The 18,513-nt window shown below is 32.6% G+C and overlaps 3 protein-coding genes across 4 annotated transcripts in view; 1 reads left to right on the forward strand and 2 right to left on the reverse strand.

Moving 5' to 3' along the window:
- Window positions 1-1,603, reverse strand: part of LOC138694747 (trypsin-1-like) — a 58,973-nt gene extending 57,370 nt beyond the window's left edge. The window contains exon 1 of the mRNA XM_069818765.1: window positions 1,474-1,603. Within this exon, the coding sequence (XP_069674866.1) occupies window positions 1,474-1,579 (106 nt within the window). The 5' untranslated portion in view covers window positions 1,580-1,603. The remainder of the gene's footprint in view (window positions 1-1,473) is intronic.
- Window positions 1,604-1,781: 178 nt separating this feature from the next.
- The window catches only part of Epg5 (ectopic P-granules autophagy protein 5), an 84,733-nt gene continuing 68,001 nt past the window's right edge, over window positions 1,782-18,513 (reverse strand). Inside the window, exon 38 of the mRNA XM_069818762.1 lies at window positions 1,782-1,916. Coding sequence (XP_069674863.1) covers window positions 1,896-1,916 — 21 coding nt within the window. The 3' untranslated portion in view covers window positions 1,782-1,895. The remainder of the gene's footprint in view (window positions 1,917-18,513) is intronic.
- WRNexo (WRN exonuclease) lies at window positions 2,522-18,411 on the forward strand. 2 transcript variants are annotated; one of them, XM_069818767.1, is made up of 7 exons: window positions 2,522-2,603; window positions 9,838-9,992; window positions 12,886-13,018; window positions 13,236-13,321; window positions 13,421-13,562; window positions 16,985-17,086; window positions 17,468-18,411. In XM_069818767.1, exons 1-7 carry the CDS (start codon window positions 2,553-2,555, stop codon window positions 17,525-17,527), a joined length of 729 nt encoding a protein of 242 aa, XP_069674868.1. In that variant the 5' UTR covers window positions 2,522-2,552; the 3' UTR covers window positions 17,528-18,411. The 2 variants fall into 2 exon arrangements, with proteins under 2 accessions (XP_069674868.1, XP_069674867.1); XM_069818766.1 differs by having other exon boundaries at window positions 2,538-2,615.

The following is an 18,513-nucleotide window of genomic DNA, read 5'->3' on the forward strand; positions in this document are numbered from 1 at the left end:
ACTTGGTCTGTTACGATCTGCGAACTCCTTCTCTAGAGGTTTTTTCGTCTTGTGTACGCAGTAGTGGTTTCGGCGGACGCACAGGTTAGGGACGGATGCCAGACTCGCGGCTCAAAACTATCGTATTTCGGTCAAAAGTATGGCATTCCCACTCATTAAAAACTAACTGCAATGCAATGCCAACAGACTGGATGAATTCAAACAAATTATTAGTCATCTAATGAAAGGCAGACATAGAGTAAAAGAAAACACAGCCTATATTGACATATACAAGAACATCAGTGTTAATTTTAGGCACTTGCATCAATGGCGTTAATAGTGATAACCATGTTTATTCGTTACACATGTGCATATATTTTAGTGCAATATTTATAAATAGTTAAATAGGCTTATTCTGAGAATAAATAAAGTAATTAGGCCTATAAATCGTTGTTGAACCTCCAAAATCCGCTATGTCGTTTAATAAGATTTTGCAGGAGAAAGAAAGAAGCACTGCCACTTTTAATTGCCTAGATTTCGAAAGCTACTTTCCGTATAATTTCGTCATTTATCTTGTAATGATTGAAATTATATCGAAAGTAGCTTTGAAAATCAAGGGAATTAAAAGTAACAAAGCTTTTTTCTTTCTCCTGCAAAATCTTTTTTAAAAACACACAGCGACGAAATGCGAAAAAAAACTCATAAATAAAATTCTCAAGCAATATTGTTTCAATTACTGTCACACAAATTAAAACAATTAATTGATGTTTTAATCAAATACGACCCGAAGGCTCGCAATGTGATCCTGTCTAGTGTTGGTCAAGAAATAATACTCTCCTCTACGCCATACTGGATTGTACTGCAAGTCGGTAATGCGAGGAGAGGTTAAAGAAAGAAAGAAAGAAAGAAAGAAAGAAAGAAAGAAAGAAAGAAAGAAAGAAAGAAAGAAAGAGAAAGAAAGAAAATTAATATTTTGTTAACGAATGATAGAGAGAATAACTGTAATACCATTAACTAGCATATCTGTTACCTTCACCTTCCAAAAAAATGCTATATTAGTTTCACTTGTTTTATTCAGATGAATTATTTTTAAATGCACCCACCACATGCTATCTTGTTCATGTTGAAAACTTTCAGCATTTTTTACCAAATGTAATCGAAATTATACATTACTGAATACGACATAGCAAAAGTTTTAACGTACCAGTATACTGTACGATTCATCGTCAGAGGAAAAAGCAACACTTTCACATTGTTTTATAATAGCAAAATTTATTTATAAATGTCAAAAGATTCTATTTTTATCCTTTTCGTTACAAATACGTGAAATTGTGCCAAGTTCTGGTAAAAATAAATTAAATCCTATTGATTTATGTTTCATTTGCATATGCCACAAAATCACGCAAACAATGTACAGACTACGTTTAAATTTCTAGAAGACAGATAATACAGGAAACTTTCTGTGAAGTATAATTACAACGAAAAATTCATTACCTCTATTGTTCACTGGAGATCCAAAGGAAAAGCAGAAAACCACCAGAAGAAGTACACACGTCAGATAATGATTCCAATTAGCAATTTCTGCGTCACACACCACCATAGTCGTCTCTTCTTTACAATCAGCATCGATAGATTTCACTGAATAAACTTGCTTTTTTGGTTACAAACATATTGATCAGAACGAAAAATATGTGCACATTCACGAAATCACTTCCACTCAATTCTTAACTTCTTCCTGTGAATAGAATTCTTGATTGGCAACCAAAGGACGTGGGGGTAAATGTCAGAAGCACGTGTTTTGTTTGTTTGAAACAAATGTTCACTCTTCCCCCACATGTAAAAATGTCAATCTGAAGTCAGTGCAGGGCTGCAGTCGTGATGTAGTTGGTCACTTGGCTATGACTAAAGTCTGGAGATTATGCTGCGTACATTCCACTCTAAACAACACTCAAAAGTCACTTGCTACCTAATAAAATTGTACACAACAGAAAATCTAGGGCACTAACCCACATTGGGTCCTTTGATGAGGGTGGAGTGGGGGAGTAGAAAATCATATAAGGTACATGATAGAATGTCAACAAAAAATGAACGTGATCGTAATATTAGTATAGCATGTTAGTAAGAGGTAGTGTGTCTGTGACTGTTGCTATATACGGTAGAGGCGTAGCGATACATCCGTTTTCACGATCCTGCACGTAAAGATATTTTATTTCTTTTTTAAAACTTTTTTTCTCAACAAATCTCTTTGTATCCTAGTTCCACTTTCATCTTAACTTAGAAAACGATTCCATTTTACTTTCACTTCACGTTCTACTATGCGTGTTGAAATTAACGAGGCATTAAATCTGTCAGTCCCTACCATAAGTGTCGTTTAAATTTGCCGGGCCTTCGTGTATGTATGCTAATACAAATTGAACTTATCGTGATATTATACTTGTAAAACAACACAACTAATGTATATATTTTTTTTATTATATAGTAAGCTTTTTATTATATTTAATTATCAATTTGTTTCAGAAAAATTATACAAACAACAAGCGGATTGGTTACTATAATTTGGAAGGAAATACAAAATGGCTGAACACAGTGTCCACAGGAAACTTCCAGCATGGATGGAAGATTTGGTATATTACACAGTACATTTTAATGCTAATCATTTTAATACAACTATGAGTTGAAAAGGAATTTTATTATACAATTACAAGTATCTTGACAGAATAATGTAAACGTTGATATTGGTTCGCACTTCGCAGTATGCCTACTAATGATGGAAAATTTGTTGGTTCATTGAATATTTTAGTAATAAACGTGTTCCATATATCAGTTTTCAGTATTAGCAGTTTGACTGTATAACATTCAATAAAATCTGCCATATGAACATTAAAATGTTGCTCTTAGTACGAACACAATGAATGCTCCCTAGCTTTAAATTTCAATAATTTTAGGTTAGAAAACGTGAGAGATTAGAATGGCATAACATACGTTCTTAAAGTAATAAATTATGTATGACACTAAATAATATTCACGTTGAAGGTATTTGTGGCCGCCAAGTAAGTTAAGTAAAACCGCTTATGACTTTATGTATGTAACAAAAGCCACTGAAACGGAAAAAAGAAGTATAGCCTTTAGTGTAGCTTTTCTGGAGAATTACTCTACTTTTAACAAATGAACAGGTTTCTCAAACTAAACCATGTATGCATGCAAATAAGCTCACACACTCCTTCACAATATTATTAGACATACAAACTGCAGTTACTTTGTTACTCACTGAATGATTAGGCCTAATCATATGATATTGTAAGCAACATTTTCGAATTTTTTAAATTAATTGAGTTTAGGAGTGAAAAGGGACGTCTTCTATTATAATAACTGAATTAAATCGAAGATAGCGATCTTTTTGTTGCCACAGTTTCATAAGTAGGTCTAATAGGCAATACACTTTAAATTATATGTAGGCCTACGTGTGGTGTTGAGCTGGGCGCCTAAGCGAAATTGCGCCGTTAGCTGACCAATTACTTATTTTTTGTACCTCCGCTGGAAAAAGTATTCCTTCACTTATTCACACATACGTCAGTACTGCATGATTACTTTCACTTTTTCAGTGCTCTGACAGAAGTCACTTTCTTGCACACCTTGACTTCAACTTGTAGATTATTATAGCCTTTGACAATTTAATAGGACTGTAATATTGAACAGGGCAATTTTTGTCGGAACTATTTCGCTTGTCAGAAATGTTAGGTCTATATGCTTTTATCCAGGTCACTCTTATTTGCGAAATTGATAACTTTTTAGAAGTTTAGATGTATCGTTTCTTTTAATTTGCAAAAATGACTTGACTGATTCTAAAATATGCACTTCATACGAATAATAAGCTACTGACCATTTTTAGCTGGATTCATCACTGTGTTATGATGATTATGATCATGATAATGACGATATACAAACACTATTATGCACTTCTTATACCGCTATTATCAGGGCCACCAACAGGATTTATGGGCCCCTGTGCAATAATGTGCTCGGGCCCCATTGAAAAAAAAGTTAAAAATGACGAGTTACCAATTTTTTGACCATAATAATTATTTACAAAATAAATAAAAGATAACCCCATACACAGATACGAATCTAAAAATATACACTTTTGTTACATTGAAAACATTGAGCAAAATTTCACATTATCACAATATTTTATAGTCATCACGCTTCTTTTTCAGTAGGACCTACATAGTGTTTCGTTCATTGTCGTTTGTTTCGTTTCGTTTTCATAAAACACTATTCTTAAACAACTGTAATTTCTAACTTGCAGGCCAACATCAACAAACAACTCTCCTTGACTTCAGTGATGCAAAATCATCAATTATATCATCAAAATTTAAAGACCTAGCAAGATCGCTCTCCAGACTAAGGAGGCCAAGGTTACTCAATCCTTCTTGACACATTGTTACTCTGAATACATTTTTATTTCCTTCACTTTGTTTTGTTTCAAGTTGGTGTGAAATTGAGCATTGCTAGTGACTGTGCAGAAAATAAACCAATCTCAAGTCCGTCTGTTCAGGTTGTCAAAAATGAAGACAGTTCATGCTTAGAAGTGAATACTGATGGTTGTGGCTGTTTAGAAAAAAATTCTGATAACAGTAGTATTGAATCAGAACAAGCAAACAATAGTAAAAATGATGTGTTAATATGTGCAAGTGAAACAAATTTACACATACCAGTTCCTAACTCTGAGTAATGGCAAATAACATGCGACCTTGGAAAACTATAAAAAGTGGCAGACAAATTGTGTCATTGAATGTGTTGTTCGAAAAATTACCCCCAACCTGCCTAATAACCTTCTAAGTGACGGAACAAGAGTCCTTCCAGTATTATTTTCAAAACTCAAGAATGGGGAATGTGTTCCCAGAAACGGCTAGCGTGGAGTGAAACAAATCAGTCACTGTACTTTTTCCCTGATTTGTTTCACTCCACACTAGGCAGTCAATGGGAACACATTCTCCATTCTTGAGTTTTGAAAATACTGCAATTTGGGAGAGTCCACTAGCATATTGCGGTGGGCCGGCAGGGGTTGATAGTTAAGAGGACAAGCCAATTGAATGTATTTGGTACAAGCAACGGGAACATATTTCAGGCAAATCCTGGAGTGCTCAAGTGTCGTGACGATGATTTTTAACGAGGGAAACTGATATTCTATTATCTAAAAGTTAAACATTTACATAATGAAGTGGTAATTTGTATTAATTCTACTATTGTTGGTTAATATGTCAGATTCATGTAACAAATGTTCTTACAAAATGTTACAGTACTGGTATGAATCCGTGATAATAAAAAGTAATCAGACCTACTTAATCTGACGGGCCCTTTCCGCTCACGAGCCCATATGCCCCCTTTGCCCCCCCTTCTTGGCGGCCCTGGATATTATTATACATGAGCTATTATTTACCTTAACTTTAACCTTATAGTTAACTACATTGGAGTCCCGATTAAAATCTTGAATTCAAATTCAATTTACTGTATAGTGATCAAAAACTGGTGGAACATGTTTTCTCAAGACATTCTAGTTTTTTTTTATAATTTCATCAGTTTTCTGTTATCAATTCATCATCATCTTTTCCCAATCTGACAGGCATGAAATAGCAACTAGCACAAATATCTGATCAATGACAGAATAAATTTCTTCCTCCGAATATAGGCTTATTGAATGGACTCTCATCCAAATCTCGCCAGAATAAGGCTGAGTAATATGTTTGAATTAAACTTACTATTCGTATATGGAAATAATTGAAGTTTTTTTTTTTTTTTTTATTCAAAAACAACCATAGTTCAAAAACATAAATTTTCAGGAGAAGCAAAGAATTATCTGGCATGGGTGTTGTTGACATTTGAAGTATGAATTCATCATGCCATTTCTTAAGGTGTTGTAGAAACTTGAAAAAATTGAAGTATATTTATAACTTAAATTGCCTAACAGAAATACATGTGTAAATGTAGGTAATTGGGAACAATGATTGTTTTAAGAAAAAATTCTCTGTTGTGGCTGAAATGTGCCTTTCCTTTAATCTTCTTTTTCTTTATTATATCCTGTTTCTTCTCCTTTTGTTCCTTACATTTTTTCAATGGAGTTACTTCTGCACCTAAAGATGACCCCATAACTAATACAACAATTATTCACGTGCAAACTATTTTCTCTGAGGTGGGTTTTGCCGCATACATAAGAAGCAGTCTGCTACAGTTTAAAATTGTATGGATAGGCCTAAATGTTTCAAGATGATATGAATGGGATATCTGTAAATGCTACCATCGTCTTGGACGATGGCTTTGTTCACAAAAAAAGTCTTTGGACTATGATTGTTTTATGAAAAAAAACTGAAAATTTCCACTCCTATAACATAGGACTATGTTTCCCCCCCCCCCCCCACTAACAACTAATTCAGTAGATGGCCGCTGCAATACACTCACCACATGCTTAATATCTCAAATTTGCATTTTTTGGACTAAGTTATGGTTTTTTTTTTTTACCCTTCAATTTTATAAATTCATAACACAGAGAAGGGTTAACCAAAATCAATTTATGTATATCAACAACAGACCAGTTCAAAAAAGAAACAACTTAACATTTAAAGTTTTGAGAAAACTGCATTTTAAAGCTCCATGTTGTTGTGAAAAATTCAATTAACATACTCCAATTTGAAACTTAGCCTGTATTATATACAAAACATCATTAACAGAATTTGGAGTAATTTCAATGAGCCTTTCATTTTTCACAGCAACATGAAGCTTTCCAATGGAGGTTTAACAAAACTTCCAATTTTGACTTGTTTACCTTTTGAACTGGCCCACTGATATTAATGCAAGTCAAAAACTGCAGTTTGCATGCAGATGGACATGACAGAGCATCAGAAAAATTAATAAGCTATGGAGTTGGTAATCTCCTCGTCTGCATGCATGTTAGAACAAAACCTAGTTCATAAAGAAACTACATACCTAGTAAAGAGAAACAGAAGAAGAACAAGGAGAAAAAATATTTTTATAAGAGTAGGGAATTAAAGAAGTTCAGTGAGTACTAATATAAGAAGATTGGGAAGAAATAAGGTAAATATAGGTTTATTAAGTCAATTTGTTTCTATATGACATTACAACAATGCATTCATACAGAGCATTTCATTTATCATGTTCTCATGACATTCTTTATACGTTAAAAATATGAATTTAAATATTTTTTATAGTCACAATCATGCCATGGTATGAAAGAAAAATTTCACAACCTCGAGCGGGATTCGAACCTGCGACTTCCTGCACTCCGGTCAGGTGCTCTACCAACTGAGCTATCGAGTTCGTCTCACACCAAAGGCTTGGAATCATCCTTTCATACTGGCGACTCTGTTATAGAGTACTATCCATAGCGTCTGATCTAGTCAGCACTGCTTATGGTTGGGAAAAAAACTTGTGAAATTTTTCTTTCATACCATGGCATGATTGTGACTATAAAAAGTATTTAAATTCATTAATATGTCACATCAACGGACATATATACGTCATCCACCATCGTAAGATGAAGATTACATTAGTTAAAAATATTTTATAACAAATGATGACTCTGGTTTTGAACTAATTTTGCATGATAGAAAAACATTTGTTGCCCTATGCACCGGCACTTTTTCCACACCAATTCTGGATAGCAAAGGAATGTGAATATTTTTGTGACCTTTTCCAATAGCAAACTCCGAACCTTCCCACAGGTCAGTCCTTCATTAGTCTGCATACTGATAACTACACCTTCAAAGAAATAGTTTCTATTTCAGGTGAACCTTTCAATAAATCCAAGAACAAGTAAAATTTTATCTATCAAGTTGTAATATTCAAGCACACTGAATCACTTATTTCTTTTGTCCATTTTTAATGCCAGTACATAGTAAGTACACTTTACGCGTAAAAATGGTCAATAAAATCCTCTGTATGTCACATGCTTATTAGTTAAAGCATCTATAATAAATGTGTTAAAATGCACTATAGCAAACAGAGAAAATAAATGTCATATGACAATACAATTTAAGCATCCTTCATATAAAAGCACAAAAAAATCACTTGTTTGCTACTGGACTACAAATAAGTAAACTAAATCCATCATTAGATTCGCATTAACAACGTCTTGCTGTATAAGTTGGGCATACTGATCCAAAAGCCATATATTCTCTCTTCTATAGGCGACAGATAACAACCATAAGAGAAAGAAAAATAACTACTGTTCAGAGTTCAAAAATAAATGGTGTAATATGTATTTATGTAACCTACTTTCTCACTATACACTTTTATGTAGTAATTATCGATACTGATTTTACTAGAATTGTGCAGAACTCATAAAAACTTAGAACATTTCGTTAAAAAGTTTCGAATTACCGCAAATTAAATTGAATATCTACAATTTTTTTCACTAATTCTACATTAATTTTAAACTAAGTTAACAAGTTAATAACGAGTTAATAACGAGTTTGAAAATAAAACAGACATTATGTTTGAACAATGAAAATAATGATGATGATGATGATGATGATGATGATGATGAAAATAGAATGAGGCTTATGAAGAAGACAAAGGAAGAATAAAAGAAAATGAAAATGACGAAGATGGTGATTATAATGAGGTAAAAGAAAATAAAACGACCTGCTTATGCATTCAGTTAATATCTAAAGCAGCTTCAATTTGAAGAAAAAAATGCATATGTGAAAACAGTTTATATCATAAAGATATCCCAGAGAGAATCTCCATTTTGAATAATATTATTGTCTGAAAGTTATGAAATGATCAGATGTTTAGTTAGAAAAGGCCATTTGCTGATCGTCTTATCAGAACACAAGCAGAATTTTTTATGTACGACAGTTGATCAAAGTGATTTAGAGGAGGTCCAGTTAGATTAATAAACTTTAAGTACGCAATATATTTAACCAAAAGAAGCACCTAATTGGAGTTAAAATATTGCGTTCACTGAGTTGAAAACTCTTTTACATTCCGCTTTGGGTATTGCTATCGTATTAACAGAAGATAAAAGTGAAAGATTATCTGGAGTATTTTCAACATTTCAAGCCCACTGTGTTAGCTACCAGGTTTCCAGTGTACTAATGGATTTTCGGGCCCATGGCATAAACAAGGCAAGGGAAAAAGTTCCTTCTTACACATAAGCACATTAAATGCTTCTGTCAACAACTTAAATCAATATTAAATGTTAAAATAGTTTCATATCATAAAGAAAATGAGTAAAGGTACGAATTATGACATTTTAGCAAACCTGGAAACTTTCGGTATTCCCTCAACAAATTTTACCACCAGTCTTGAGTACCGGTAGTAGTCAGTACCAGTGCGTTCTGGTCCAACTAAAGCACTGAAAATTACCAGATAAATGAATTTTCAAATAGACACTAACATGAATTCTTCCCAATAGCTTGGGATAAATTATTTTACGTATACAGAATATCAAAACTAGTGTTTTATAACAGCAATACTGAAAACGCATGCTACCAAAATTTATGTTGTGAGTTGTTTAGACTTCCTTGATACTATTTTAGACAGTAATATTGCAATGTAATATAAAATACAGATCTCTCTAGAATTCAGAAGTGTATAGTTATAAATGCATGAAAAAGATCATGATAAAGTATGAAAAAGAACATTTGCTGCAAATTTTTATATCTACATTGGTCTCTCTCTTTATGATCATTGTTTAATCAGTTGGCCTCTTAAAAAGAAAGAGAAAGAGAGAGAGAGGAAGAAATTAGGATAAATAAAAAAATTATTAGTGATTAAAATAATGTGTTAGTGCTCAATTTATAAGCAAGGAAATAATATTACTCGCGTCTTTCATTCCAGGATGCAACTACTTCTACGATTCGAAGAGGAGACAGTGATAGCAAGTCAGACAGTCTTACAGATATTACAAGTAATGTACCACTCCTAAGATTCAAAGGCACAATAAATTACTGCTCAACAGTAGGAGAATGTGGCGCAATATGTGAAGAATTAATGTAAGAATTCTTTACTCATATAAAATTCTAATACCTACCTAACCTGTTACACGGGGGGGGGGGGGGGGGAAGAGAGAGGTTGTATATGTGTATTATGTATTTATTAGAGGTCTGCATGGGTTCGGGTTGAAATTCACTATGTCGGGTTTGGGCCTGCAAGAAACATTTTTTTTTTTTTTTCTTTTCGCAAATTATATATCGATTAAAAAATAATACGAAGATTTTAATTCATGCACAATTAGATGTGCATCTGGTAACCAACCAGAAAAGTAGACTATCAGTATCGTAAGTTAGTGTTTAGTTCGACTTCATATTTTGTAACGGCATTTGTTTCATCTCTTCTCTGTCTTAGACATTTTACTTAGGAAACTGGGAGATTATTCTTTCTCATACTCCTACTTGAGTGATCTCTCTCGCAGCTGTTCCTGACCCTGTGGCCTCTGACCTCTTAGTCTTTGGGTTTCGGGTCAGGCTCGGGTTGATAATTATAATTTCATTTTGTTGAGGTTTTGACCGATAAGCAGAGTACAATGGGTTTTGGATTGAATGGAGCCGTCTGATGCTTACTAATATAGTATTAATATGTTACAATTTATTCATGATGAATAATACTATATTAGTAGATAAGCATCAGACGGCCCCATTCAATCCAAAACCCATGATAATTATAAGCTAATCTCAGGTTTTAGATCGGGTTCGGGTTTGGTTCAGCTCAGGCTGGACTGGACCGGGCCTAAAAATTTTGGCCCATGCAAATCTCTAGTATGTATGTATATACACATTTTTTTTTTTTTTCGTTTAATTAAATAATTTAACATTCACTATAAGCATTTACTGGTGAAAGTCTACAACTTAATGGTTCCTTGAAGTGAAGAATATGAGAATGTAGCACAGAAGAAATATTAAGAAATGAGTTGGTAGGCATTACTATATTCAAAACTAGATCAAGTGACAATGTATAAAACAACAGAGTCATATGCATACATAGTGTTTTGCCAAATGGCAGGTTTTTCACTACAAACCCAGCATTCTCAAATCTTTTCTATTTTTTGCCTTCCTCATAATATCCGCATATGATCCATCATGGTCATATAATAAATTCAAATTACATGTTATTTACATACTGTAATGCAAATACAGTATGCTGGTTATTAATTTGGATTTTGGTATGGTTTTCTTGAATTTTATTAACATACTTTTCGATTGGCTACCATTTTTTCCAATAGATCCGAAGTCTGTACATTCCAACTTGGCAAAGGGTGATAAAAATATTTAGTATGGTTTTCCTCACAAAGGAAGTAAAGACAGGAGGTCCATGTTGTACATTTACAGCACTAAAAAAAAAACCTTGCCACTGAATGGTAGGGACTCAGACCATTTCTGGATATTTAAAATTCATCACACTATAATCGGATGTGCCCTCAGCTCAGAAATGGATTCTCCATTCTGCCAAACTAACAAAGTCCAAGGTTATGGCACATACTGTTCTCCAACCAGGAGATCAACCGTGAAAGGAATGTGCTTACTATTGTGTCATCTATTGGAACGAAGTAGATAGACGATATTACCATTATAACGTCAGTTTAAAAACCATGCACTCTCCTCCATATGTTATTTCCTGTATGGAGAGATTAAAGGACCAGGAGATTAACCGTGATCTTAACTAGGGTAGTATCAATATGTGTGTATCAATGTTATGGTTTGTGCTGTGAGAGCTAGCCAATAGAGATAAGAGTACCCACGTGTGTGACCTTATGACATCAACATTCATTCACAGCATTATCCCGCTTCGGCTCAGTCCCCGAAGACTTTCTCGTGGTTGAAGTACAGTAAGTGAAAGATGTTAGTGACCAACCATATTTTTACTTACTCTTAAAGGATTACATATCTTACCTATGGGCCATAGAAACTTACAATTTGGTAACATTTTTGTATCTCTTTAAATTTGGGAACTCTACATTTGTAATTCCTTACAATTGTCATCCAATTACTTTGGTTTCAATCCTCCATTTCTGTTCCAATTTTTTTTTTTTTTTTTTTTTTTTTCATTTTAGTCTTCATCATGAACTTCTCCTCTGCCTATTAATTCTAGCCTTTTTGCATTGCACAACGTCAAAACCCTTGCACATAATTATGTTTAAAATCAAGAGTAGCTCTGATATACCAGATCCGAAAATAATAATCTTATGTGGAGGGATTGTGGCTTGGAAATGTAATGTTTTACTGAAGCTCATATTATATTTTACGATTTGAATAATACACCCATACTTTTATAGGTTATACGTATCGACAGTCACCCATTTTTTTCAAAACATAACTTTTTGAAACAGTGTTATCATGTTTCACGACTATCCATTAGTTGCACATTATTTTTGCCAGAAATTTATGCAGGCAAATGATAATGTAAATTAGTGTACATGAGAGGACTTAAGCTCAAATTTCAATATTTCCACCTTCTATTTTACCATTTTCTACAGTTGAGTATTTATTTTAACATTATCATGATATCAATATTTTATTCATCAAATTTCACATTTTAAAAATATTTCTCACATGTACAGTACTGGACTATGAGTCTTGCAGATTAGAATTAATGAGGACTGAAATGTCTGTGAAATTCAATGACAGAATTTAAATATTATAGTAATGTAAAATATTTATCTATTATTGGAGAAAAATTCGTTCCGGCACCAGGAATCGAACCCAAGACTTCTAAGTTTTGCACGCTGAGCGAATTTTAACATATTCTTCAAACTCTACAATTTGCTATGAGTTTCATTAAAATGTCGCGCATTTTAGGTCACAATCTTTCCTTGTTATACTTAATTTTTGTATTGTGATGTCACATTTCTTTATTCTTCACATGACGTAACATGTATTTTATTATGCATAGGAGTCAGGCTGTCTCTGAAGATAAATTGATGCTTGGATTTGATATGGAGTGGCCAGTTGATTTCAAAACTGGAAGTGGTAAAACTGCACTGATTCAAATCTGTGTTAATGAGAAAATTTGTCATCTTTTTCATGTAAGTAATGACCATGACCATACAGGTTACTTCTTGTAGAAGTTGTAATAATATTGATTATGAAAGCAGTCATTCTACTTTTATATAATTACCAGAGATTCCTGTTCGGAAATACGTTCTATGAGACAAGAAGTCAACTGTGGATCTTGGATTTGATGATAATGACTGAAAACGTTAGGACAACATAATGTAACTTAATACAATGCTTTATTACTAGGTCTGCTGTATGAGGAATCTGCCAGTAGCATTTATACATTTGCTTCAACATCCTAAGGTGAAACTGATTGGAGTTAATATTAAAAAGTAAGTTTAATATGTTTCTTACTTACTTACTTATTTATTTATTTATTTATTTATTATACACAGAATTGATATATTTGCATTTAATAATATTATTTTCAGTGACTTATGGAAACTGAGTCGGGATTTCGGAGTTACTGTAAAACCCCTTATTGAATCAAGAGTAGTGGAATTGAGAGACTTTGCTAATGAAGTTTTACACTGTGATCAGAATTGGAGTCTGGATAGATTAGTATTACACGTAGTAAGTAAACCACTGCATTTGTTATATTTAAGAATGAAGTAATAACTTTTCAAGATTATTGTAATGTAAATGAAGTAATACCTTCCATAATCAATATGGCGTTCTATAATGTCTTTTAATTTTGTTATTACCACTAACATTGTAGAAAAGGTGCGGTGTTGGCTCTGATTGGTTGTTTACTAACACCTAGCTATCTGGAAAAATTAAGTTCTTGATAGGAGAAATTATTCCCTATCACAAATTATATGATCATCAGATTCATTTGATTTTTTTTACGTGAATAAGTCTTTAAAATCAGAACTATATATGGGGTACTAGGATAGAAACAGCGATGTAACATTGCAGGGTGATCCATTCCAACACTATAACTTCGTGACTTATTGAAATAAATGTGGTCTCGTTCAATTGGGTATACTACTACAATGCAAATATTAACTTGGTGTGGGCTCATGGCAACTGGCAGCTATTTTGGGCGTGTGCGAAAATTTTCGGACAGTAGATATATATTTTTTGACTTTGATGTGCTAGCACCCTGATTTTGATGCCAAATGAAAGATCTACTCTAGATCTGTCGATATGTATTCACGTAAAACCCACAGTTGTGTCCCCGACACAGCCACACTCATTTTTTCATTTCTTTCTCTTTTATTCTGTCATTTTATGAAAACTTGAATGTTTTTAAGCTTAAAAACACAGCAAATAAGATATGGATAATGAAACTACAGAGATATATAGACATTATGGTTGTATGTTAGAAATTTAATTTTTCAGTCGTTGACTTTACTACTTTATATATTTTGTTAGGTGTTAACCTTTACATAATAAATTGTGTGATGTATGAACGTTTTCGTTGACCATGTCAACATCATCAGATACACACTGTCATTTTACAATATCAATACTCTCAATGTTATCTACACAATTCACATACAATACATGTTTACTGTCATATGAAGGTAAAACCTATTAAAAATTATATGAATTAGTTTTATAATGTTGAATTGTGGATACCCCAACTGTCAACAATTAAAATATACTTATATTATCATGGGTATATTCTTTGCAAATCATCACATGTGAACGATAATATGAACGATGTAATGATATGAGGCTAAAAGTAAGATAAAGTATAAAAATGATGAGCTAACTCTATTTAATGCTTTACTATGCATGTGGGGATTTGCAAATTTGCAAATTTGCAAATCCCCACATGCATAGTAAAGCATTAAATAGAGTTAGCTCATCATTTTTATACTTTATCTTACTTTTAGCCTCATATCATTACATCGTTCATATTATCGTTCACATGTGATGATTTGCAAAGAATATACCCATGATAATATAAGTATATTTTAATTGTTGACAGTTGGGGTATCCACAATTCAACATTATAAAACTAATTCATATAATTTTTAATAGGTTTTACCTTCATATGACAGTAAACATGTATTGTATGTGAATTGTGTAGATAACATTGAGAGTATTGATATTATAAAATGACAGAGTGTATCTGATGATGTTGACATGGTCAACGAAAACGTTCATACATCACACAATTTATTATGTAAAGGTTAACACCTAACAAAATATATAAAGTAGTAAAGTCAACGACTGAAAAATTAAATTTCTAACATATTCACAGACTTTTCTGAAAATTACGCAAAATGAATTGCAAAATATTATGGTTGTAGTTTTATTGACTTTTTCTTGATTTCGATTCACTTCACAACACTTTTAATATTTAAAATATAATAGGACTAAAAGTTAAACATTTTTATTGACTTTAAACTGAAGTAAAGTTGGGAGATTTGAAGTTTATTAATTGTAACTAATAACAGAAAGCTTACATGTAAATGAAAATACCTCATAATTGTATGTGGTATTTTCAGTTATTACATTTCCGGTACGAATTGTCCTCCTTTCTTACGAGCATTTAGGACTTAAGTAGTAACTACATCATCATCATCATCATCCTCGTTTTTGTTGTAGCAGTCAATTGTTTTCTCTGTTGTTTATTGGTGGTCTGTCTATGTCAAGCCACAAAGATTTTTATTGAAGACTTCAATGTCAAATATTTGTAATATTAGTAGATTCTACCTTTTGCATTATTTTTGTATTACCTACATAACCGATAAATTGACTGGAACCACTACAACTACTTTCAAATCAGTTATGCTTAATATTCAGAATTTTTGTTTGTTGTTATATTTAAGTTAGTACCGGTAATGGAATAAATCTTAATATGTTATTGTTATTATTACTATAATCATTATCATCGTCATAGTCATCATCATCATCATCATCATCATCATCATCATCATAGCTGTCGTCCATTTAAAAGCTTTGAAGGATGCTGCTTCTATAGTAATAATAAAACATCACCTTTCATTTATTTAAACATCATTCCAATTTTGATCTGCTTATTCTTCACTTCCTGTTCATTACACACCATGTGTGGACAGTGGATCACAGTGTAGTAAGAAGTATTATGTGTTATTTTATCTGTCACATACCTGAGTAATGAAGGAATGTGTCGAAATGAACACTTTTAACGTACATATCAATGGTAATACTGTATCTCCAAGAATAAGTCTATGTGCATTACTGCTCTTTGGCTATTCTAAATACCCTATTTTTCCTCACATACTTTCAAGTTAAAAGAGAGACTTGTAATTTTATAATTATATCTGTAACACAAAACAAATTCAAGAATTTAAATGTTATGGTAAACACTGTTACAAATATATAATTAGATCTTCATCGTAACTAGGGAAGCAAATAACTGTAACACATGTTATTTCTGCTCTATAGTAACTATGGAAACAAATAATTTTGGCCCACGATTGTTGCTACATTTTTACTGTATCTCTCACTGTGTATCTCTGGTAAGGGAAAATACTCATTTAAGAAAATGAGTATAGTAACATTTTTGGTCTAACGAAAGCTTAAGGCAAAAAAGCCCAAGGATCACCTCGAATTAATACATTTTAACCTATTGCACAGTGAAGATAAACAACGTTTTACGAATTATTTCATGTCTTTTCATGCATGTATTTCTTTACTCTAAATAAAATCTGGGTAACTGTTTTTTACAGTTACTGCATGTATACATAGATTTCATAATCCAACCCTAACCTATAAGTATAATTATTTGAATGAATTGTGCAAATTGTTAAATTGGATTAATTTATCGACGTAATATGAAAGCTATTCAATTGTTTCTTAATGACAAGTACAATTTTATTATTTCATTACTTTAGTGTAATTACATTCAGATATGAAAAAAAAATAAACATAAAATGGCTGCTCTGTAATCACACACTATCTATTTATCTCCTCTAGCAGACAGTCTTCAGCTCTGTAAAAGCAGAAGACTATTTTTTAATACATTCTATAATATGATGTATTATTACTTATTTTAGCTAAAAATGAAGCTTGATAAAAGTGACACTGTCCGTAAAAGTGATTGGAACACCCAAATATTATCCAGTGCTCAAGAAAATTACGCTGCTACTGATGCTTATGTAAGTAACACGATATTAAAATATACAATAGGCCTATTAAAGCATAACTTTTATGTGACAACGAACATAGCTTAATGATCGCCTTGACTAAATATAAAGTTTAATTATTACTCTTATTATCACTCATGTATTTCCATTCATTAATTTGCAGTTTTATAACATAACCTATAAAATACTATTATAATTTACAAAAAACTTTCAACTAATTAGTGGGAAAAATTAATCAGTTACAAAATTTATTGCCTACATATGATCTAACTGGGATAAAGATATGTTTTCTCATATGTAGTAATATATTTCCAGATGAGATTAACGTTCATTCTTCAAGAAATTGTCGTCTGTATGAGTTATTATATTGTATGTAAGTTTTCTGTTGTGCAGGCCTCCCTGTTACTTTACAAACATTTAACGAAGAAAACTACAGAAGACGTTAGACGTTAAGAAGAAGAAAGGCAGGTCTAATAACATATTCACGCCACATTTTTGCATGTAAAAATGGGTACAATTGCCAAAGTATTGCAAGCTGGTCATATGAATTATAGATCTGCCCTGAAGCTGCAAAAGTTACTGGCAGATCGTCATAAGCTTTCAAAAGAGGCAAATATTATTAATGATGCGCTAATTTTAGTAGAACATTCTCCTGTGTATACTATTGGAATTAGGTCAAAGGAGTACTCTCAAGAAACAGAAGATAAGTTAGTGGCCTTGGGGGCTGAATTTCATCGTACTGATCGAGGTGGTCTCATAACTTTCCATGGACCTGGACAGCTTGTTGTTTATCCGATCCTAAACCTCAAGAATTACAAACCCAGTATACGGTGGTATGTCAGTACAATTGAACAAACTGTTATAGACGTGTGTAAGGAGCTGGGAATAGAAGCAGAAACTTCACCTCACACAGGAGTTTGGGTTGGTGATCGTAAAATATGTGCTATTGGTATTCATGGCAGCAGGTTCATTACCACTCATGGACTTGCTCTGAACTGTAACACTGATCTAGAGTGGTTTTCACATATTGTGCCTTGTGGTATTGAAGGAAAGGAAGTTACTTCTTTGACAAGAGAATTAGGTCGAAATGTTACAATTGAAGATGTAGTGCCAATCTTCCTGAATTCTTTCAGTAAATTATTCAATTGTAGTCTTTGTGGTTTTCCTAAACACGAAGCCGATCAGGTGCTTAAGGCTGTTAAGCAAGATGATGCAATTCTGTGATCTTACAAATGTTAGGTATCAAGAGTAATTGTGATATACTGTATATACGAAGAAATAATTGTAACATTTGTCTCATCTAATGAGAAAGTAAATGTATTCTTTGTAGCTGTTTACATTAGCCCAATTTTTGCTATAGGTTGTTATTTATTTTTTTAAGCGCCATTAACATGTACTTCCTGTCCAGTATTATTATACTTATTCCACCTTTAAAGACA

This window comes from Periplaneta americana, chromosome 2 (assembly GCF_040183065.1).
Source record: "Periplaneta americana isolate PAMFEO1 chromosome 2, P.americana_PAMFEO1_priV1, whole genome shotgun sequence".
NCBI lineage: Eukaryota > Metazoa > Arthropoda > Insecta > Blattodea > Blattidae > Periplaneta > Periplaneta americana.

Coding starts and splice junctions, on each gene's coding strand:
- WRNexo (XM_069818766.1), top strand. CDS start 2,553: ATGGCTGAACACAGTGTCCACAGGAAACTTCCAGCATGGATGGAAGAT. Junction 9,993..12,885: donor GCAATATGTGAAGAATTAAT/GTAAGAATTCTT, acceptor TATTATGCATAG/GAGTCAGGCTGTCTCTGAAG. Junction 17,087..17,467: donor ACGCTGCTACTGATGCTTAT/GTAAGTAACACG, acceptor TCTGTTGTGCAG/GCCTCCCTGTTACTTTACAA.